Consider the following 24,175-nt stretch of genomic DNA (forward strand, 5'->3'; position numbering starts at 1 on the left):
GGCACCTAGTCTCTAACACTAGGTAAGCCTATAAACTATGTGAAATAAAAAAACTGAAACTCAAATCTCAACATATAAAATAAATCAAACCGCGATTCAAATAGTTATAACTCCCAAAACCCGGTAGAAATAACTCAAAAGCTTCTAAGAGAAATACTAAATGTCTCTAAACAACAGATTCTAGTGAAGATAAGGAAAACAACATAATAAAGATAGAGGGGGACTCTGAGGTATGCGGACGCTGGCAGATGTACCTTGAAGTCTCCGCGTGCAGACTAACTCACTGATACCTGGTCTGGTAGGAAGTACCTGGATCTGCAAAAAAAGATGTACAGAAGCATAGTATGAGTACAACACAGCGGTACCCAATAAGTGTCAAGCCTAACCTCAGTAGAGTAGTGACGAGGTCAGGTCAGGACCCTATTGGAAATAATAAAAGACAGGGTAAAAAGTTTAACAATATTATAATAATAATGACAATAGGAATGAATTAAGTAAAGAGTATGTCACAATTTAGCTACACAAAATAAGGGCAAATAATACCTCACGGAAGGAAAACAAGAATTTACATATTTAAGGAAAACACAAAATGACCAAAGGCAAATACACAAATGAGAAAATATCAACAAGGGCACTTCCGAGGTACCGCCTCGTAGTCCCAAATCATAAATAAATTCACAATAATTCTTTTCCTTATATCACCGCGGGAGCCTTCACATTTAATTCTAAAGAAATTATTTTTTTCCGAAATAACATCCCGCGTTTTAGCCACCCTTATCAAACCGCATGACCTCTAGTAGTTCCCTTACTAGCCACGCGTATCACTCAACGCATGCGTTTCAACACCCACACCTAATATCACCGCATATGTATCAATATAATAATTTATCACAATTTGCATCTCAAGTGATCAAATATTTCGACTTGCCAAAATTAAGCAACAACACATTATTTTCAACAATAAGGAGCCCACAGCTCAATCACAATGAATACAAAATCTCAACACAATATTCGGGAGTAAATAACTCAATAAAATAATATTTTACAAATTTAACACTTTGTCTCAATACCAACTTTTAAATGTCAAATACTTCATTTTAATAATAAATCAATTAAGAAATTCAACCCTCAAATAACGAACACAGAATAAAAGAAACAAAGCTTCTTAGCAGGAAAAGGTAAGGCAAATTTAAAATGTAAAAAAATGATGATGAATATAACCAGATAAAATAATTTAATTAATATGTAACAGAGATCCACAATTTAAAACCAGAGTTTTTACATTTAGCCTGTGTACACACTCGTCACCTCGCGTACACGACTTTTAACACATTACAATTTTTATGACATTACCAATCCTAAGGGGAATTTCCCCCACATAAGGTTAGACAAGTCACTTACCTCGAATCTCGCTCAATCAATCGATAAGATGTATTACCCTCGATTTTCTGACTTCGAATGGCCAAAATCTTTCACTGTAGCAAATTTCTTTGAGAATTGAATAATGGAGCACCCCAAAGCAAACAACGGTACAACAAATGATCTGCTCTAAAAGAAGTGCAACAGTAAGCTCCGATCAAAATATTTCTGAACTTGAACCGTGACCGGAGTTCGAATAGGAGACTCTTCGGCGACGACCTCGAGCACAGAGCTTCACGAGATTAATGAAAGATTTTGGAGTTGTTTTCTCGGCGAAAAATGGCAGCGATTTGATCTGTTGTTTTTGAACATTTTTTGGACTATTTTGTCGGTGTTTTGGGAAGCTATTTTCAGCGTTTTTGGGGCTGTTTTGGGGGTAGATTTTTCTGCTGATTTTGCAGGAGATTTTCGTTGGAAAAACGAGCTGTTTTTTAGGTCATTTTTTGGACTGTTTTATGGGAGATTTCGGGATGAAATTTGCAGATTTTAGATATGGTTTTGCTGGGTTTTGGTGATGGAAAACAGGGGCTGTTTTGGGGTTGTTTTCAGGTTGGAGTTTGGTGCATTTATGGGTGTTCTTTGTAGAGCTTTACATGGTATTTTGAGGGAATTTTGGACTGATTTTTCATGGAGGAAGAAGTGTGCCTTTTGTTAAATAAAGAGGAGCAGACTAGCCTTTTTTTTCGTTTTTCTCACTTTCTCTCTAATATGCAAAGAATGTCCAAATTTGATCCCTTAACCATCCGAAACTTACCGAGATCCCCGGAACCTCAACCAAATATACCAATAAGTTTCAAAACATCATACGAACTTAGTTGAAGTCTCAAATCATATCAAACAATGCTAAAAACATGAATCTTACCCCAGTTCAAGTTTAATGAAACTAAGAAATTCTAACTTCTACATTCGATGCTGAAACCTACCAAATCAAGTCCGATTGACCTTAAATTTTGCACACAAGTCATAAATGACATAACGGGCTTATAAAAATTTTAATAATTGGATTCCGACCCCGATATCAAAAAGTCAACTCCCCGGTCAAACTTCCAAACTTAAAATTTTATTTTAGCCATTTCAAGCCTAATTTAACTATGAACTTCCAAGAAATTTTACGGACATGCTCCTAAGTACAAAATTACCAAACGGAGCTATTGAAATAATCAAATCTCTATTCCGGGGTCGTTTACATATATGTGAAAATCCGACCAACTATTTCAACTTAAGCTTTCAATCTTGAGACTAAGTGTCTCAATTCATTCTAAAATCTTTCCGGACTCGAACTGACTATCCTCGCAAATCATATAACAACTATAAGTTACAAAATGAGCAATAAATGGGGGAACGAGGCTACAACTCTCAAAATGACTAGCTGGGTCGTTACATGTGGTTGAATACTATAGTACCTCCAGATAAGTTAACTCTCTCTCTCCACTATTTACTTCTGACTGATGCTGGAGAACCAGAGCATTTTGTTGAAGCAATGCAGGTGATAAGCTCTGATAAGTGGAAGCTAGCCATGAAAGAAGAGATGAATTCTCTTCAAAAGAATAAAACATAGATACTTACAGAGTTACCAAAAGGAAAGAAGGCATTGCAAAACAAGTGGGTCTACTGGGTCAAGGAAGTGCATGATGGTAAGAAGAGATACAAAGCACAATTAGTAGTAAAAGGCTTTCAGCAGAAGGAATGGATTGACTACACCGAGATCTTCTCTCATGTAGTCAAATTAACTACTATCAGGTTGGTGCTAAGTATCGTAGCTGCAAAAAAATTGCATTTGGAGTAGCTAGATGTTAAAACTTCTTTCTTGCATGGTGACCTTGAAGAAGACATCTACATGAAGCAACCTAAAGGTTTTCAAGTTTCTGGTAAAGAAAACCTTGTGTGTAAGTTACAGAAGAGTTTGTATGGTTTGAAACAAGAACCCCAACAATTGTACAAGAAATTTGATGGATTCATGCATAATAACGGTTTCACACGATGTGAGATGGACCATTATTATTATATCAAAAATCTTTATAAATCCTATATCATTTTACTATTGTACGTTAATGATATGTTAACTGCATGATCTAGCATAAATGAGATCAACATGGTTTAGCAACAACTGGTGGGGAGTTTGAAATGAAAGACTTAGGACTATCTAAGCAAATGCTTGGGATGAGAATTAGTAGAAACGGGTCTGAAAGAACCTTAAAATTGTCTCAAGAAAAGTACATATAGAAGGTGCTAAGCAGGTTCAGTCTTCATGATGCAAAGACCAGAAGCACTCTACTCGGAAGCCATCTTAATCCGTCGAAGGACCAATCACCTAATACAGATGAAGAAAAGAAGTACATGTCCAACGTTCCATATGCTTCAGCAGTAGGAAGTTTGATGTATGTTATGGTTTGCACTAGACCTGACATAGCCCATGCAGTTGGAGTTGTCGGTAGATACATGTCAAATCCAGGAAAGGAGCATTGGGAAGGTGTAAAATAGATATTGCGATATCTCAAAGGCGCCTTAGGTATGGCACTTTATTTTAAAAGGAGCAATATTATCTTACAAGGTTTTGCTGATGCAAATTTAGGCGGCGATCTGGATAGTCAAAAAAGTACCACAGGCTACGTGTTCACCTTGGGTGGTACTGCTGTTAGCTTGATGTCCAGACTTCAGAAAAGTATTGCTCTATCTACCACTGAAGCAGAATACATGGCAATCTTAGAAGCTGGAAAAGAGATGATTTGGGTTAAGAATTTTCTTTAAAAGCTAGGTAAAGAGCGAGACAATTGTGAGCTTTTAAGCAATAGCCAGAGTGCAATTCATCTTTCCAAGAATCCAGTGTTTCATTCAAGATCGAAGCATATCTAGTTGAGGTATCCGAGAGTTGATAAGTGAATAAAGTATTTCCCTGTAGAAGATACTAGGATCAAAGAACTTGTTAGACATGTTGACTAAAGTTGTCGGTGTTGACAAATTGAGGCTATGCACTGCCTCAGTTATCCTTCAAGACGAAAGCATTAAGGCGCCACTAAAGAATAGCAAATCTTTTTTTTAATTTCTTTCTTGATGTAACATAGGTTTGAAGAGGAGATTGATAGTAGCAAATCTGTTATTGTTTATGAAAGAAAGAAAAGTAGACAAAACAAAAAGAAAAAAAAATCAAAAAGAAATGAACTTATAATGTAAGCGCTTACATCGGCATTCTTATGATGTATGCGCTTACATCGGCATTCCTATGATGTAAGCGCTTACCTCGGTAGGGCATTCAAATGCCTATAAAATGGGTATGCATTTTCATTTGTTAATTATCTCTTAGCTTCTTCTTTCTCTCTTCAATTAATAAAGAGTTATTCTTTGTGTGGCCGTGGAGTAGGCAAAATTTCCGAACCACGTAAATCTTGTCTTGTCTTGTCTTGTGCAATTTATTGCTTCTCTTTCAAATATTTTTCCCTTCTATTAGCCTGACACGTTTCCCAACAACTAGTATCAGAGCACAAAAAATGTAATTCTGGTAGAAAAGTACGGTACTGGTGCAGGTACTATTCACAAGAATAGTGCGACACTATTGATCATCATTACTATTCACAGGCGCTATTTACATAAATTTTGTTTTGTGAAAATGGCATCGAAAGAAGGGAAGGTTAAGATTGACAAGTTCAATGGCAAAGATTTTGGATTCCTAAAAATGCAAATAGAGGATTATTTGTACTAGAAAAAATTACACTTACCTCTGACCGAGGTAAAACCAGAGACTATGGCCAAAGCGGATTGGGGTTTATTAGATCGCCAAGCTCTTAGTATGATTCGTTTGATGCTAACACGAAATGTGGCATTTAACATCATTAATAAGAAGACCAATGCAGGCCTGATGAAGGCGTTATCAAATATGTACGAGAAGTCATCTGCTTCAAATAAAATCTATTTGATGCGTCGATTATTCAACTTAAAGATGACAGAAGGTGGATCTGTCACGGAACATATCAATGCGTTTAGTGTAATATTAACTCACTTGAGTTCTGTCACCTTAACATTCGATGACGAAGTCAAAGCATTGATTCTACTATCATCTCTATCGGAGAGTTGGTTTGCAACAGTAACTGTAGTTAGCAGTTCATCGGGAAGTACCAAACTCAAATTGGATGATATTAGAGACTTGGTTCTAAGTGAAGATATTCACTGGAGAGAATCAAGTGATTCCCCAGGATCTGTTTTGAATACCGAAAGCAGGGGGAGAAACAACCAAAGAGGACAAAGTCATGGTCGTGGTAGATCAAAGTCAAGGAGAAGAGGGCAATTCAAAAATCGCAAAGACATTATGTTTTGGAATTGCGATAAAAGGGGTCACTACAGTAGTCAGTGTAGAGGGCCAAAGAAGAAGAAGAATGATCAATACAAGGATGATAATTCAGCAAATGCAATTGCTGAACAAGTCGGTGATGCACTAATTTGTTGTGAGACAGTCCAGTCGAATCTTGGATTCTCGACCCAGGTGCATCCTTTCACTCTACATCATGCAAAGAATTATTGCATAATTATATTGTTGGAAATTTTGGGAAAATTTATCTAGCAGACGTCGAACCTCTGGACATTGTCGGGAAAGGTGAAGTTCATATAAAGACTTCACAAGGCACGCTATGAAAATTGTAAAATGTCCAATATGTTCCTGGCCTCAAGAAAAATCTGATATATATGGGTCAGATTGACAGTGAAGGATATACAACAACATTCGGTAACGGATTGTGGAAGATAACCAAAGAAAATTTGGTTGTGGCACGAGGCTTCAAGAATGGAACACTATATGCAACTGCAATACAGAGATATACTATAGCAACAGTTGATCATGGTCGTGATAAAACATTGTGGCACTGGAGGCTCGGGCATATGAGTGAGAAAGGAATGAAGTTATTGGCATCCAAAGAAAATTTGCCAAACCTAAAGCATGTTGAATTAGGTTTGTGCGAAGATTGCATTTATGGGAAACAAAAGAGAGTTAGTTTCTCAAAGGTGGGAAGGACGCCAAAGAAAGAGATGCTGGAACTAGTGCATATATATGTGTGGGGACCAACACATGTAACTTCTCTGGGAGGCTCACGCTATTATGTCACCTTCAATGATGATTCCACTAGAAAGGTATGGGTTTATTTTCTGAAAAATAAATCTGATACGTTTGTTACCTTTAAAAGATGGAAAGTTGAAGTTGAAAATCAGACAAGTCTAAAGTTAAAATGTCTGAAGTGTGACAATGGAGGAGAGTATGATAGTCAAGAGTTTAAAGCATTTTGCTCTGAGAATGGATCAGAATGATCAAGACAGTTCCTGGAACACTGAAACAAAATGGTGTTACTGAGAGAATGAATAGAACCCTAAATGAACGAGCCAGAAGTATGAGAATACATTCTGGATTGCCGAAGTATTTTTGGGCTGAGGCTGTTAACATGACAGCTTACCTCATAAACAGGGGACCCTTTATACCGCTGGATTTTGAAATTCCCGAGGACATATGGACAGGAAAGGAGGTAACTCTCTCACATCTGAAATTTTTTGATTATGTTGCTTATGTGCATGTAAACTCTAATGATAGAGATAAGCTTGATCCTAAGGCCAAGAAATGTTTCTTTATTGTCCATGGTGATGATAATTTTGGTTATCGATTTTGGGATGATCAGAATAGAAAGATCTTAAGACACAAGAATGTCACATTTAATGAAAATATGATGTACAAAGACAAGCTTGAAGTAGAACCAACCAGCACTAGTAGACAGACATCTGAAATAGTTGAGTTAGAAGAAATCTCAGAAAATGAAGTGGCTAGAGAGACTACAACTGGATCTGAAATTGAAGATACCGAACCAGAAGCCGAATCTGGATCAGAATCAAAACCAAAACCAGAGATAGAATCAGATGGAGAACCAAATCTGTAGTCAGGATTTGAATCAAATTCGGGATCAGTTAATCCTGTACCTACATTAGGGAGATCTAAAAGAGTTACGAATGCTCCAGATAGGCTAACTCTCTCTCTCTCCACTATTTACTTCTCACTGATGTTGGAGAACAAGAGCATTTTGTTGAAGTAATGCAGGTGATAAGCTCTGATAAGTGGAAGCTAGCCATGAAAGAAGAGATGAATTCTCTTCAAAAGAATAAAATATGGATACTTACAGAGTTACCAAAAGTAAATAAGGCATTGCAAAACAAGTGGATGTACAGGATCAAGGAAGAGCATGATGGTAAGAAGAGATACAAAGCACGATTAGTAGTAAAAGGCTTTCAGCAGAAGGAAGGGATTGACTACACCGAGATCTTCTCTCATGTAGTCAAATTAACTACTATCATGTTGGTGCTAAGTATCGTAGCTGCAGAAAATTTGCATTTGGAGCAGCTACATGTTAAAACTGCTTTCTTGCATTGTGACCTTGAAGAAGACATCTACATGAAGCAACCTGAAGGTTTTCAAGTTTCTGGTAAAGAAAACCTTATGTGTAAGTTATAGAAGAGTTTGTATGGTTTGAAACAAGCACCCCGACAATTGTACAAGAAATTTGATGGATTCATGCATAATAACGGTTTCACACGATGTGAGATGGACCATTATTATTATATCAAAAATCTTTATAAAGCCTATATCATTTTACTATTGTACGTTGATGATATGTTAACTGCATGATCTAGCATAAATGAGATCAACATGGTTAAGCAACAACTGGTGGGGAGTTTGAAATGAAAGACTTAGGACCATCTAAGCAAATGCTTGGTATGAGGATTAGCAGAAACAGGTCTGAAAGAACCTTAAAATTGTCTCAAGAAAAGTACATACAGAAGGTGCTAAGCAGGTTCAGTCTTCATGATGCAAAGACCAGAAGCACTCTACTCGGAAGCCATCTTAATCCGTTGAAGGACCAATCACCTAATACAGATGAAGAAAAGAAGTACATGTCCAACGTTCCATATGCTTCAGCAGTAGGAAGTTTGATGTATGTTATGGTTTGCACTAGACCTGACATAGCCCATGCAGTTGGAGTTGTCGGTAGATACATGTCAAATCCAGGAAAGGAGCATTGGGAAGGTGTAAAATGGATATTGCGATATCTCAAAAGCGCCTCAGGTATGGCACTTTGTTTTAAAAGGAGCAATATTATCTTATAAGGTTTTGCTGATGCAAATTTAGGCGGCGATCTGGATAGTCAAAAAAGTACCACAGGCTACGTGTTCACCTTGGGTGGTACTGTTGTTAGCTTGATGTCCAGACTTCAGAAAAGTGTTGCTCTATCTACCACTGAAGCAGAATACATGGCAATCTTACAAGCTCGAAAAGAGATGATTTGGGTCAAGAATTTTCTTAAAAAGCTAGGTAAAGAGCGAGACAATTGTGAGCTTTTAAGCAATAGCCAGAGTGCAATTCATCTTTCCAAGAATCCATTGTTTCATGCAAGATCGAAGCATATCGAGCTGAGGTATCATCATATCCGAGAGTTGATAAGTGAATAAAGTCTTTCCTTGCAGAAGATACGAGGATCAATGAACCCGTTAGACATGTTGACCAAAGTTGTCGGCGTTGACAAACTGAGGCTATGCACTGCCTTAGTTAGCCTTCAAGATTGATAGCGTGAAGGCGCCACCAAAAAATAGCAAATCTTTTTTTCAATTTCTTTCTTGATGTAACATAGGTTTGAGGGGGAGATTGATAGTAGCAAATATGTTGTTGTTTGTGAAAGAAAGAAAAATAGACAAAACAAAACAAAAAAATCAAAAAGAGATGAACTTATGATGTAAGCGCTTACATCGGCATTCCTATGATATAAGCGCTTACCTCGGCAGGGCATTCAAATGCCTATAAAACGAATATGCATTTTTCATTTGCAAATCATCGCTCAACTTCTTCGTTCTCTCTTCAATTAATAAAGAGTTATTCTTTGTGTGGCCGTGGAGTAGGTAAAATTGCCGAACAACGTAAATCTTGTCTTGTCTTGTACAATTCATTGCTTCTCTTTCAAATATTTTTCCTTTCTATTAGCATGACTAGTTTCCCAACACTATACACTTGAGATCAGCCAGATTTCCAAAATTGTTTTTATTCTGATTTTTAGCACGATCATGCTTGGATGGTTTTACATGAGAAACCCAAAAGTTTACTAAGTAGTACATGTTATTTATCTATATCGTTGTTTGTTCATAGTAATAATGTTTTTAGCTCTATCGGCATAATCTTTTACCTTTGTTATATTAGCACTATGAATTGAGTTGTTGTAGTAAAGATGGGGAAATTGATAAAACAACTCTTATGACATTCGGATTGTCCAGTGGCCCAACTCATGCCACGGGTGAACCGTGACTGAGATCATTTATTGGTAAATTTAACCCATGAGATAGCCACAAAAAACCCAAGAGAATAACAAGATCACAGACTACATAAATAAACACCGCACCCCGAGACTGCATCTACACAGATTACTGGTAGTCAACTCGAGGACAAGAATGACCACAAGGATAGTGGTTACATTCATAACTGTTTGTTGGTATCTAATTAACCTAGAACTTGGAAATGCAATAAAACATTCACTCCAGGATCCTATACTGCTCCATCCCAGAAAGGAAAGCAGCATGTGCAATAAATGAAAGGCCAATCTACATCTGATATACATTACAGTAGTAAAAGCAAAAACTGAAAAAGATTGTTTAGGCCACAGCATTAGGGAGACTATTATTGTGAGCTTCCAGCTGTATACTGAGGTCATCCAAGTTGACACAACCTTGTATCCGTAATCCATGTTCATTTGCAAGATGCAACAAGCAAATAAAGCATAAATGTGGAGATAGAGCCTCAATCGATGCTGACGCTCTGCATTCATTTGGTAAAGCAGCCAAGATGTGCTTGAAAGATACACTTTCTTCCTGCATATTATGATGTGAATGAATATAGATGTCTGATAAACAAGCTAAAAAGTAAACAAATAAAGCCCCGTCGATTAGAATGTCATGCTGATCAATGATGAGAGCACAAGCCTTGAAAACCGCTTAACAAAATGAGTCTTTAATAGACCTTTAACCATATCTATTAGAAAAGATTGGTAAAAGAAAAAGTTATAATGTCAGACTATTTAGTAGTTCTATAATCACATTAATGACTATGTAGTTATAATCATTTGCTTTACACCTTCCCATCCTATTGAGGGATTCAAGTTGGATCCTCGGTCAATCAGCAAGCTTATTTACAGAAAACAAAAGGATCTTGTGTCTACAGACTTGATTTCCAGGTCAGATATCAAGAAAATTTACATACTTGATTTGTTATCTACAAATTTCCTTCTCATCTAATTAGTTACTGTTATACTGGAGTATGAGATGTAGAGCAAAAGCAGAGTACTATACTCAATTTAGGAGTTAGGAATAAAGGAGAATTAGGTGGTGTTCATGCAAAATCCAGAACAAAGTCCTTCCATCCCAAATGAACCTACACGTTGACATGGTGTGAATTTCTAGCTATGAGTTGAAAATGTACCCCTAAACTTTAAAAGAGAGTCAGGTAAACTACTTTATAATAACAAGTGAAAGAAACTATGGGCAAAAAGATAATTCAGCCCCATTTATTGCCTCAACATTAATTTATATCAAAATCTTTTTGTTTGTGACATCACTAACTGTTTGGCAGAATTTATTGTTCATTTTAAATACAACTTTCATAAGTTCCAAGAATTCAAATTCATTTAACCAATCAACTGTGTACTCTTTGTTTACAGAGAAACGAAACTGTCACAAAACCAATCAACAAAAGATATATATAAGAAGTAATCCTTTAGTTTTAAATAACATATCCACTTTCCAAATGTATGTTACCACAGAAAAAAAATGAATCATTTACTCATCTCTTTACAACCTTTTCACTGGCTATTATATAAGAAGAGCAAAAAAGTAAAATGTTTGGTAAACACTAAATAATAATCTCTCCTTTTCGTTTCATGTGACAGCATCACTAGGCATGGTCTTAAGAAGTCAATTCTATATTATGTTTGTATATTAGTAGAATTCTACATGGGGAAAATGCATAAATCCACTCCAATCCAGGCCAAAATCGGAATCATTTCTGTGTTACCAAGAACACACTGCCAGTGAAGTAAAATGTTTGAACTTACCTTAACTGATGTTTGATTTAATTGGTCCCAAAGTGTTTCCTTAAGCACTTGAACATCTACTTGTTTGGATGTTTTATCATACTGGACTTCAATCTTGTTTACCTGTTAATTCAGACAAGGTAAACTAAGTTTGCTTCAAAAAACGTTCTTCATCTAGCAGATTCTACACCGAGGAACAAAATTATTTTCTCATAGCAACTGCGCAAAGAAAGTTGAAGTTTTTCTGTGGGAATTAAATTTCCATTAAGCAAGCAAAGTGAAAATTTAACATTTTTCTTCCCACAGATTAATTGACAAATAGCATGACTGAGGTTTCTTTTCTTCCTCCTATTTTCAGCCTAAAGAAATAAAGGAACTAATACTCATCAGTTCCTTAAAGGTTCTCACTTTAGCATTGCTATTTCTTTTCAACATAAACAATGACATATTACCAATAGTACCAAACAGCCAAAAAGAAAAAGGAAAAAAAAAATGGGTATAGCAGAGAATTAAAAGATTAGCCAATGGCGTGGAGTTCATAAAAATAAAAAACAGTGAACAGGGTTATTGAAGCAATAGGGCCAGGTAATTGCATAAGATAATATTGGTCATAACCAGTCCAGAACAAGTTGCTTAAATGTTTAGATCACAGTTCTGCAGGAGATCTCAATCTGTATAAATCATACCTTACCTAATGTTGGCCTAAGTGTTAAGTCGATACCAAATTAGGACAACATCTTCAACTCTTTTGCTTCGATTCTATTTGAGCTAAACTAGAGTATGCTTTTAACAACTCTTTTAAACGCTGGTCTTGTGCACACCTCGCCTATTCCCCCAGGTACTTACCACCTCCCACCAGCACATGAACCGGGTAACTTTACGCATCAAGGCTTACGCAAATGGGAAGAAATAACCAAACCTTTTTTTCCTGTGGTTGAATTTTAACCCTAGTCTCCCACGGTTCTCATTCACTTCAGTTAACAACTTTAGTCATCCAAGAAATTGACTTCTGTCATTAAAATAAAATATAATGATCTCTTACCTAATTCTAGGTCAAACCTAATCTAATCAAGATTCAATCCCCACTAGCCTATAGCAATTAAGTTACTATTAGAGGAATCTAGATTACTACAAGTAAATATAGTCAACATTTGAGAGCAGGAACAAACCTGGCGAGGTTGAGAGACAAGTGTACTTGACTCCTCAACATCACTAAATGCATTGCCATCATCAAAAGTATCATCAAAAGCCCCAGGAAATCCACCATCATCATCCCAAGATGGCATAGCTCCAAAATCTTCACTTTGTTGACCGGCTTCATCTAACCAAAGAACCAGGCTAGTCAAGTCACATAATAACAAAAGTTTCATCTGTCACAATATGTTACATTCCTATTTCTGAAGAAAACTAATAAATATGCAGTAACTGGAGTAAGTTATTTCTATAAGCATAGAAGACAACAACAACAATCCAGTAGAATCCCACTAGTGGGGTCTTGCCGTCTGGGGAGGGTAAAGTGTACGCAAACCTTACTCCTACTCCGGAGGGATAGAGAGGTTGTTTACGGGAGACCCTCGGCTCAGAGACAATCTAGGAAATAGTCGAGTAGCCAATAGAGGGCGTTTGTATATACGGAAGAAGGGTTTAGGAAAGATAGCATGGTAAGCACTCTCATAAATCCAACTCAAAAGCAATAGCATAAAATTATTTAAAGCACTTAAAGAATTGTCATCTTTGCTAAGCCACATCTACATTACTGCCCTGGTAGACAAGAGTACCAAGCAAAAATGTATCACTAACGACCCGGCCGGTCGTTTTGAGTGTTGTAGCCCCGTGCTCCCATTTACTGCTTATTTTATGCTCATTTGTTGTTATGTGACTTGACGGGGTAATTGGTTCAGTTCCGGGATGTTTCGGAATGAGTTGAGACACTTAGTCTCAAGGTTGGAAGTTTAAGTTGAAAAGGTTGACCGGATGTTGACTTATGTGTAAATGGCTCCGGAATGGAGTTTTGAGGGTTCTGATAACTCCGTTGGGTGATTTTGGACTGAGGAGTGTGTCCGGATAGTGATTTGGAGATCCGTAGTAGATTTAGGCTTGAAATGACGAAAGTTGGAAAATTAGAAGTTTTGGAAATTGAGAAGTCTGACCGAGAGTTGCCTTTGTGGTTACCGGGATCAGATTTTGGTTCCGGAAGTTGGAATAGGTCTGTTGCGTCATTTATGACTTGTGTGCAAAATTTGAGGTCAATCAGACTTGATTTGATAGGTTTCGGCATATAATGTAGAAGTTAGGAGTTCTTAAGTTCATTAGGCTTGGATTGGGGTGTGATTCGTGTTTTTGATGTTGTTTGATGTAATTTGAGGCTTCGACTAAGTTCGTATGATGTTTTAGGACTTGTTGGTATGTTTGGTTGGGGTTTCGGGGGCCTAAGGTGGATTTCGGATGGTTAACGGAGTGAAATGGAACTTGGAAGACTGCTGAAGTTTGTTGGCGTTCAGGTCGCGATCGCGAAGGCTTGTTTGGGCAGCTAGGATTTTTACTCTACTCGTTTGCGAGTTGAGGGTTGCGATCGCGTAGGTTAGTGAAGAAGTGAATCGCGAACGCGTGGGCTAAGCCGCGTTCGCGAAGAGGAAATGAGGCAGGAGCTGAGTTCGCGCGTTTTGTTTCTTGGCGATCGCGTGAAGAGGGACGCGATCGCATAGGTCTGAGGTGACAGTGCTTTGCGTTAGCGTGGAGATTGTCGCGTTCGCGTAAGTTTAATTTTTGGGCAGCTTAGTTTGTGCTTCGCGATCGCGAAGCATTTTCCGCAATCGCAATTAAGGACTTCTGGACAGAATATTAAATCTCAAAAAATGAGGGTTTGAGTTTATTTCACAATTTGATTTTGGGAGCACGGTTTGAGGCGATTCTTGGAGAGATTTTCAAGAGAGTGATTGGGGTAAGTGATTCTTACTTTGTTTTGGTTAAATTACATGAATATATCTTTGATTTCATCATTTAATTAGTGATTTGGGTTGAACAATTGAGGGAAAATGGAGAAAACTTCTTAGGCCGAATTTTGGGGATTTGAGCGAGATTTGGTGTCAGATTTGAGTAATTTTGGTATGATTGGACTCGTGGTTGAATGGGTGTTCGGATTTTGTAACTATCATCGAATTCTGATACATGGGCCCGAGGGTTGACTTTTGATGAAGAACTTGGCATTTTCATATGGAATTGATTCCTATAACTTGAATTGATTGTATCGAATTGTTTGTGGCTAGATTCGAGGCATTCAGAGGCTGATTCGCGATAAAAGGGCTTGTTGGAGTAGAGATTTGCACGGTTTGAGGTAAGTAGCACTTCTAAACTTTGTTCTGAGGGTATGAATCCCTAAAATTACGTGGTATGTGGTTGGTGTTGAGGTGACACGCATGCTAGGTGACGGGCGTGTGGGTGTGCACCGTAGTAATTGTGATTTAGTCGATTCCATGGAACTGTGTAGTTATCTTATCTGAATATTATTACTGTACTCTATGTGTTAGGACACTTGAGTTGTGACTTATGCTAGAAATCATGTTTAGGCTATGTGCTGGTACTATTGGAACTCACAATGGTCGTTCTTTGCTGTTGAGTTATTTGTTTAATTCAGGGTTGTAAAAAGTGAGCGCCTCCTTGCTTAAAGCGAGAAGCGAAGCGAGCCGAGGTATCTGGCGCTTCTGTTAGCTGAAGCGTAACAGATTTGCAAAAGCGCTCGCTACTCTTGAAAAAGCGAGAAGCGATGCGAAGCATAAGAAGCGAGCGCTTCTCTTTATAACTGGGCTGCCAACTTATTTATTTAAAAAAGCTAGATTTTTTTAGAACACCATCGAGTAGCAACAACAGAGAAAGAAATAGGCGACTTAGGTTCAAGTTTTCTACACTTTTCAACTTAAGATAATCAAGTTTGGTCCCACGTATGTGATTTCTTCTTACTCCTCCTCCTTTTTCTTTCACTGTTTCAGCGTCCAAACAGCAGTGAAATGCTGGCAATTTTTTTTTCCCTTCAGTTCTTCTTTCTCATTCTTCTCCTCTTCTTCTTCATTTTCTTGCATTGTTTCAGTGATAAAAAGATTGAATTCGTTTCAGTTATACTGCCATTCTCGTATACTTACTGCATTTTTTTCCTATCCTTTATTCTTAGTTCTTATTGCCTTTCTTATATGTTATGTAGTTGTTCTTTTAATGGCACCAAAAGAAAATAGGAAAGACCCGGCTTGGGCTTATTTTGCAAGAGTTAGCGAGACCAACAAGATGGCAATTGGATGTCTTTTTTGTAACAAGATTTCAAATGGGGGAATCTATCGTCAAAAAGCGCGTCTAATCGATGGTGATCCAAACGTCGCATCTTATCCTAAAGTTTCGGCGCATATGAAGGAAGAATTGAAAGCATTCCTTAAAAAAAAGAGTTAAATACTCAAATGCTTCATGAACAAGAACTGCATAATTTTGATGATGACGATGATGAAATAGAAGAAGGTGACGATGGTTCGTCGCTTCCATCAAAATCACAAAAACGGGGAAGGATACAAACAATGTCTTCTAGTTGTGGATCTACTGGTAAGACTAAAGGTCCTATGGATTGTTATTTCCCGCAAAAACCAAGAGATAAGGGAGGGAAAAGTGGTAATCCTAAAAATTGATGCCAAAGCGATTTTGAGGGATCGTACAGTTGCAAATGTATGATGCAGGTCTTCCTTTTAATTGTGTTAATTATACTGACATTTTTTCTGCTTTTATAGAGGTCGTAGGCCAATATGGTCCAGGAATGAAGCCTCCAACTTATCATGAAGTTAGAGGTCCATATCTAAAAAAAGAGGTGGAAGAGACTAACAAAATCGTGGAGGAGCATAAAGTAGAATGGAAGTTTGGTTGTTCTATTATGATGGATAAGTGGACGGCAAGAAATGGAAAAATGATCATCAATATCTTGGTGAATTCTCCTAAGGGAAGCTTGTTTCTTGAGTCCGTTAATGCAAACGACTCTTCTACTGATTCAACCAAAGTGTACTCCTCGTTCAAGAGTACAATACTCTATTGGAGAAGAAAATGTTGTTCAAGTTGTCACGGAAAACGCCAGTGAAAATGTTAAAGCTGGTGATTTGATGTTTGTAGGGTACCCGCATATTTATTGGACTCTGTGTGCAGCACATTGCATTAATTTGATCTTCGGTGACATTTTCAAGGAAAGACCCTTCAGTTCAGTCTTTAATCAGGCAATTAGAGTGCATTTGTATATTGTTCAAAGGCCTTTGTTATTGAATATGATGAAGAGATTCACTAAACAAAGAAGCTTGGAGAGTGCATTCCTATATTGTTCAAGATTTGCTACCGCTTTCTTGACTTTGCATAGGATATATGAGCAAAAAAGCAATTTGAAGAAGTTGTTTGTTTCAGATGAGTACACTAACAGTGCCTATGGAAGGGAACATCGAGGGAGAGAATTTGCAGATATTATGCTTTCTACTTCATTCCGGGGATAAATGGACGGCAAGAAATGGAAAAATGATCATCAATATCTTGGTGAATTCTCCTAAGGGAAGCTTGTTTCTTGAGTCCGTTAATGCAAACGACTCTTCTACTGATTCAACCAAAGTGTACTCCTCGTTCAAGAGTACAATACTCTATTGGAGAAGAAAATGTTGTTCAAGTTGTCACGGAAAACGCCAGTGAAAATGTTAAAGCTGGTGATTTGATGTTTGTAGGGTACCCGCATATTTATTGGACTCTGTGTGCAGCACATTGCATTAATTTGATCTTCGGTGACATTTTCAAGGAAAGACCATTCAGTTCAGTCTTTAATCAGGCAATTAGAGTGCATTTGTATATTGTTCAAAGGCCTTTGTTATTGAATATGATGAAGAGATTCACTAAACAAAGAAGCTTGGAGAGTGCATTCCTATATTGTTCAAGATTTGCTACCGCTTTCTTGACTTTGCATAGGATATATGAGCAAAAAAGCAATTTGAAGAAGTTGTTTGTTTCAGATGAGTACACTAACAGTGCCTATGGAAGGGAACATCGAGGGAGAGAATTTGCAGATATTATGCTTTCTACTTCATTCCGGAACAATGTGGTTCATGCATTGAAGATTGGTGGTACTTTAGTTAAAGTGCTTCGCTTGGTGGATGGGGAGCAAAGACCACGAATAGGCTACCTTTACGAAGCAATGGATAGGGCAAAAGAGGCTATTCGAGACTCTTTTAGCGATAAAAAAAAATATAAAAGAGTCTTTGAGATGATAGATAAAAGGTGGAGCAGTCAGATTCATCGCCCTTTGCATGCAGCTGGACTTGTTTTGAACCCGGAACTGTTTTATGACAATGAAGAGATGATTATAGGAGATGAAGAATTGTGGAGTGGAAACATTGAATGTATTGAGAAGTTGATACCTGAAGAATCCGTGCAAGATAAAATAACAGAGCAATTTAGTATTTATAGGAATGTTGAGCAACTTTTTGGAAAATACATAGCTATTAGACAAAGAAAGATGAAGTCACCAGGTGAGCGAGTGTTTATATGTTGCTTTATAGTTAATAAGTTATTTCTTTATAAATATTATGTTTTGAATGTTTGTTCTACTTCTACAGTTGAATGGTGGAAGCAATGTGGCCATTCCACTCCAGAATTACAAAAGTTTGCCATCAAGGTTCTAAGTCTAACGTGTAGCTCATTCGGGTGTGAAAGGAATTGGAGCGTGTTTGAACATGTAAGAACTAAGAAGAAAGATTTAATATATTGAGATAATTAAATTATATCTCAATTGTCCTAATCTTACTAATTACTTATTATTTGCAGACTTATACCAAAAAGAGGAACAAACTAACCTTGAAGTGTGTCAATGATCTAGTCTTCATAAAGTACAATAGAACATTGAGGCATCGTTACAACACTCGCAATGTAATTGATCCAATTAGTTTGGACAACATCGATGATGCTAATGAATGGATAACTAGAGTCCCGAAAAATCATGCAGATGAAGAAGTATTTGAGGAAACTTCTGATTTCACTTAGGGTGATGTTGCCGAGGCGCAGAATTGGGGAGAAGATTTATGGTTTGAGGGAGAGTACCTCAACTTCAAGCTCACAGAGAAAGGGAAAAGAAGCAGCTACTTTGTCCCTAGTTGATGAAGAAGAAGAAGAAGAAGTTGAAGAAGATGACGAGCAATATAATAATGATAGTGGAATACAAGAATTTGACAATCTTGTAGAAGAATAGGATACTCATTTTGTGCTTTAATTGATGTTACTCTTTATTTTTTACATTGAAGTATTGAACATTTGCTTACAGTTACATGTGTTGTCTATGCAGTATTTATTTTAATATTTTTTTTAAATTCCGCTTCACTTCAAAAAAGCGAACACTTCGCTTCTCGCTTCTTACTTTAAATGGTTTGTCGTTTTTACTCGCTTCACGCTCTTCACAACACTGGCTTAATTGCAGTTATGTACTTAGTCGCATTCATCATTGCATGTCATATCTCAGTCTCTATTATCATACATCGTCACATCATGTATCATTGATTTGGGTTGCTTAGCATGAGTGCTATGAGCCCGAGAGACTGAAGAGATTGATTACTGAGTGAAGCCGAGGGCCTGTGTGTGAGTGATAGTTATGGGATCGTTTTGCACGCCGCAACAGGCTTTATTGATTCATGCCATGATTGGCTTATTATTACGGTTGGGCTGGATCTGCCCCTCCGGAGTCTGCACACCCACAGTGAGCGCAGTTGCTATTGATTCACGATATTTGATTCGGGCTGGATCTGCTCTGTACAGTGCTGAGTGATTAAGAGTGATGAGTGAGAATTGAGACAATCAGGTTGAGTACTCCGAGAGTGTGAGTACGTGAGGCTTTCATTGTGTTGCATCACATATGATATGCATATTGGCTTGTAGATATAGAGATGTCATATTCCTCATATCTGTTCTGAGTTTAATTGCTAAACCTGGAAGCATGTCTACATTCCTGTACTAGAACCTAGATATTACTGTCATATGTTCTGTAAATTTCCAAACTGTTTAATTATGTTTTTGGACTGTATTGTTCGGACTCGTCACTGCTTTCAGTCCAAAGGTTAGACTTGTTACTTATTGAGTTGGTTGTACTCACGCTACACCCTGCACTTCGTGTGCAGATCCATGTGTTTCCGGACACGGTGATCGTTGATCTCAGAGTTTTCATCCGTTCGGAGACTATCGAGGCAGCTACCTTAGCGTCCACAGATCTTGACTCTCCTCCCCTATCCCTCAGTTTTACTTATTAAGTTCTATTTTCTTAGACAGTGTATCAGACTATGTGTTTGTATAGATGCTCATGTACTCAGTGACACCCGATTTTTGGGAAATTCTGTATTGAGCTGTGACGTTTTCATTTAGTTTTATGAGACTTTTACTTAAGCTTATTTCCATATATTTTAAATTTCAAGATGTTGGTATGTGTGAGTTGTCGGCTTGCCTAGTATCATGATAGGTGTCATCACGGCACTTGGGATTTTGGGTCGTGACAGTATCTGAATCAAGATTCAACATTTGCAATATGAAATCAATTCGCTGCAACAAAATCTATTACCATAAATGTTATACATGTCCTCAATTATAACAAAGTACAAAAGTTTAACAACAGCAGATGGGCATAAAAGTTATCTCACCTGGTACTTTCTTTCCTTTCCTTCCGAGGCACTAAGGCAAGAGAATATAGGCAATCAGAATATTTTTAAGGTAATCAGCAGATAATAAACTCATCAAAGTAACTAGAGTTTACCGTGACATTGGGTCGGAGAAACAGCTTCACAAGATTCTCAGGTTGATAATGACAATCTTCTGGAAGTAACCTGTTACACGGTGTTCTATTTGCTGGAAGGAGTAGTAACTTGGGATTCTTTGGAGGAGCAAAGACATGCGATAGATCAGTGTCCAATGCTTTTGTGAAAGAAATTTCAGGTTCTGTTTTTCTGCTCTTTGTTTTCTTAGTCCTTACTGGTGATCCATCTTCCTTGCAAGGCTCCTCTGAGACTGAATGTGATGAGTTATTAAACACCAAAGAAACTTAAATTGCTAGAGATTTCTACCATGATAAGAGAGATGAAAAAGTTAAAATTCCTTTTGGAAGTCCTAAAAAAGCTTACCTTTCACCTTCCGATACTTCCAATGATCAGGACCAGCCCAGGAATTGTGCTTCGAAGAAAATCCTAAACTTAAAAACAAGTAATCATCAACTCTCTCAGATCTGTCATCATCCTCAGCATCGGGAAAAGTAAATGGTTCACTGCCCTGCAAGACAAAGCCCAAAGAAATACCAGATTTCAATTGTTCTCTTTTCAAAGGCCTCAACTACAAATTAGTGTTGAAGGCAGCAACAAATAAGTGTGCTTGCCACCTCCTGTTGGCTTGATGAAATTTGATCAACATCCTGAGAGCCTTGCTCTGCCACATCTATTCCATCATCATGATCCATTGGCCAGGCTCCACAATTGTCAAATGCACCATCATCAACAACATCTAGGCCAAACGATTCAGAAGTTTGTTCTGGTGAAAGCTGGCCAGAAAAATCTGTTTCAGCTGGAACCTGCATCTCTCCACTGAATTGACAAATCATATGCCTCAGACTCGGTGATATCTCGTCCTTCTTGGGCATATTCAATACCATTTCTTCAACACAATCTATACTAACAGAAAAAATTTATAACAATCAATTGATAGTGGCCCACACAATGGAACTTCCACCATCTAAATACAAAAAGAACCCAAAACCACGTATAATTCCAAAGCCACAAACCTTTAGCAAAACATATATCAATGGAATCTGTTCTATCATTCTGAATTGCTTCTGGTATTGACTTCCCAGGTATCTCGCATGAATCGAAAAGGACACTGCAAGTACCATAGATTCCTAGGTTATTCAACAAAAGACCCTTTGCACCACCTTCATCAAACTGAGCTGATGTCTGATGATAAAGAGGGTCAACAGCAAAAGCGGCTGCAAAATAGACAAATTAACCGTTTATAAAGTGAAAAAGGATAAATTCAGCCAAAGAATAAAAATATCAAAGATAAGAAGCATGTATACCATCAAATTTCTTCACATTGATAGAATCGAATGATGACTCTAGTGTTGATAAAGGTGATAACTGCAATTGTCACTCAAATTAGTTTAGGAACAAGAAATCATTTTGCGTTTGTCATAAATAGAGGAAGAATGTTAAGTATTAACCTTTTTTTCTTGCTCTTCTCTGGGATGACCTTCCTCCTGGTCATTTTCAGCATTGGCATCCTCTACAACAGGATCTGGCATACAAGCAAAATATTAAGAGATAGAAGAATAAATGCACCAAGCGTCTACGTGACTCCGCAAACATTCAGTACACACCTAAGAAGAAGAGAGAGAGAGAGAGAGAGAGAGAGAGAACAATGTCGAGAAAGGTTTGGAAGCATAAAATAATTAGATCAAAAAGATAAAGAGTCATTCCAATATTTTGAATGCCTTAGCATGATAAGGCACAAGATTTAAAAAGAGAAAATAAAAGAGGAAATAAATTTTGATTCACGAAGTATTCTTCAGGGAAGATTCAAACTAGAAAGAGAACGTAATTTGGAAAAATAACAAACATTAAAAAAAATTAAGCTTAAAGAAAGCTACCAATGACGTAGAATTATTCTTACAAGGCAGTACCCTGCTAGAAACCTGATAAAGAGTTCATTGTATGCACAAAAACAAAACATACCTTGATCATTTCCTTTACCAACACGATTGATTCCTCCAAGAACTTTATATGCCTCTGAATGTACTGAGTCCACCCTCATTGAGTAAATCTTAACTCCAGCCTCAAGGGTACAACTAGCCTAAAATCATAAAATCACAAATAGCAAACAAACATGTCAGCATAGTATGTTTGTGCCTGCAACATGAGAAAGTTATGATTTTAAGGTTAGAACGTCGTGGTTTGCATTTTATATGTTACAAAGTGCAATAGGATGGCATCATATCCATCGGCCATTGCCATTGCTCGTGCACGAAATTCAGTGGAACATCCAACTAAGTGTACATTCATACTTAAGTTTGAACCTTTAAACACCCCCACCACCATCACCACCCCCCAAAAAAAAAACGGAATAACCAGAACTAAAAAAATTGTATCTGCGTGATAAGATCAAAAAGCTACCTTCTGAAAGTTGGTCTCAGAATCATTCTCTTGTTCAACTTTAACGATTTCGCATAGATGATCAATCAAACCTAGCTCCCAAGTATTCTTCTGATTAATTTTCTGTTTCCAAGTAGAAATAAAAGTCAAAAATGAATATTCATCTACAAGGAAATGTGAACAAAACTTAGAAGAAATGAGACATTTTCACTGGCGAGTTTGATGCAATTCTGGAAGAGTTCGAGAATCTGCTGCTCGTCAAGACAAGTAGATGGCGGAGGCGGGACAGGGAGAGGTTTGCGACGGATGACGGCAGCACGGGCGGCGCGTGCTCGAGCACGTTCAAGCTTGTCATCATTGGAGCCCAAGACAAATTTTGTCGGAGAAAATGGGCCTTTCTGTTTGGTATTAGGGCTTAGGGTTTCGGCCATTGCTGTTGTCAGTTTACAGATTTAGTGGACTTTACGGTCGCCGGAAGTGAACCGGAAAAGTGGTGTGTGGTGTAATTTTGAAAGTGTGCGCCGGTGGATGTTTCCTGTGGGGGGGAGGGGGTGTGGAGAATGGAGCTTCTGATTATCGGCCGGATCTGGGAAAGTGATTTGAGTTTTCCCACCTTCTGAAATTTTGAATTTGGGACGCTATGGGAAAGCAATTTATAACCTGTTTTTATTTATTTTTTTCCTTAGAATCATTTTTTTATCTAACTTGATATGTTTGACCAAGCTTTTTTTGGGGGAAAAAATGCTTTTGGGAAGAAGCAAAAGCAGTTTTTCAGAAACAGAAAAAAATAGTTTATTCCCAAAAGCAGAAACAGAAGCAGTTTTAACTTTTTTTCTTAACAAAATATGAGTAGTATTTACCAAAATAACCGTTAAACATAATACTTAACATATTAATGTATAAATATTTCTTATTATTTTTAGGATAACTTACTATTATATAGTTACTTTAGGGGTGAATGCTTTTATATTTGTTGAATTATTTTTAATATATTTAATTTATATTAAAAGAATTAAGTACTTTTAAATTTTATTTTCATATTTTATTTAAATAAAATGAAAAGATTTAATTATTGCCTGTAATAATAAATTTTTAAGATTATTTATTTACTTATAATATGAATTATTAAATACATTTATTCATATCCTTATTCGTAATTTGATACTTAAAAGCACTTTCTGAAAAGTTTGGCCAAACACAAATTATTGCTCAAAAGTGATTTTCAGAATGATTAGCCAAACACAAACTGCTTCTTTTCAAAAATACTTTTTTCAAAAGCAATTTTAAAAATAAATATTTCTCAAATTAACCCAATTTCTCCAACTTGGCCAAGCATACTATTACTCTTTTTCTTTTTCAGTTTTACTTTGGTTGGAGCATAGATATAGTACTGTCACAAAATTAATCACAACATAACATGTACTACGTTATTTTATGTAGAGTTGACTATGGAATAAGAATTTGAGTGTTACTAATACATGAAAAGAATAGAAAATAATACAA

At 37.1% G+C, this 24,175-nt stretch overlaps 1 protein-coding gene across 1 annotated transcript; it reads right to left on the minus strand.

The window, feature by feature from the left end:
- Positions 1-9,702: 9,702 nt before the first annotated feature.
- On the minus strand, positions 9,703-23,298 carry LOC107790636 (condensin complex subunit 2-like). The gene is made up of 13 exons (XM_075237786.1): positions 22,876-23,298; positions 22,694-22,795; positions 22,256-22,373; positions 21,745-21,818; positions 21,601-21,661; positions 21,310-21,510; positions 20,911-21,194; positions 20,660-20,804; positions 20,296-20,546; positions 20,183-20,213; positions 12,680-12,831; positions 11,532-11,633; positions 9,703-10,293 (listed from the first exon to the last, which is right to left on the minus strand). The coding sequence occupies exons 1-13, from the start codon at positions 23,101-23,103 to the stop codon at positions 10,078-10,080; spliced, it is 1,965 nt and encodes a 654-aa protein (XP_075093887.1). The 5' UTR covers positions 23,104-23,298; the 3' UTR covers positions 9,703-10,077.
- Positions 23,299-24,175: the final 877 nt, after the last annotated feature.

Source organism: Nicotiana tabacum, chromosome 2, assembly GCF_000715075.1.
Source record: "Nicotiana tabacum cultivar K326 chromosome 2, ASM71507v2, whole genome shotgun sequence".
NCBI lineage: Eukaryota > Viridiplantae > Streptophyta > Magnoliopsida > Solanales > Solanaceae > Nicotiana > Nicotiana tabacum.

What these genes read in the sequence shown, in the direction of transcription:
- LOC107790636 (XM_075237786.1), bottom strand. Translation starts at nt 23,103, where the DNA reads ATGGCCGAAACCCTAAGCCCTAATACCAAACAGAAAGGCCCATTTTCT. An exon ending in GAGAAGAGCAAGAAAAAAAG is followed by an intron (nt 21,662 to 21,744) that starts GTTAATACTTAA and finishes TGACAATTGCAG; the next exon opens with TTATCACCTTTATCAACACT. An exon ending in CAATGTGAAGAAATTTGATG is followed by an intron (nt 21,511 to 21,600) that starts GTATACATGCTT and finishes TCTATTTTGCAG; the next exon opens with CCGCTTTTGCTGTTGACCCT.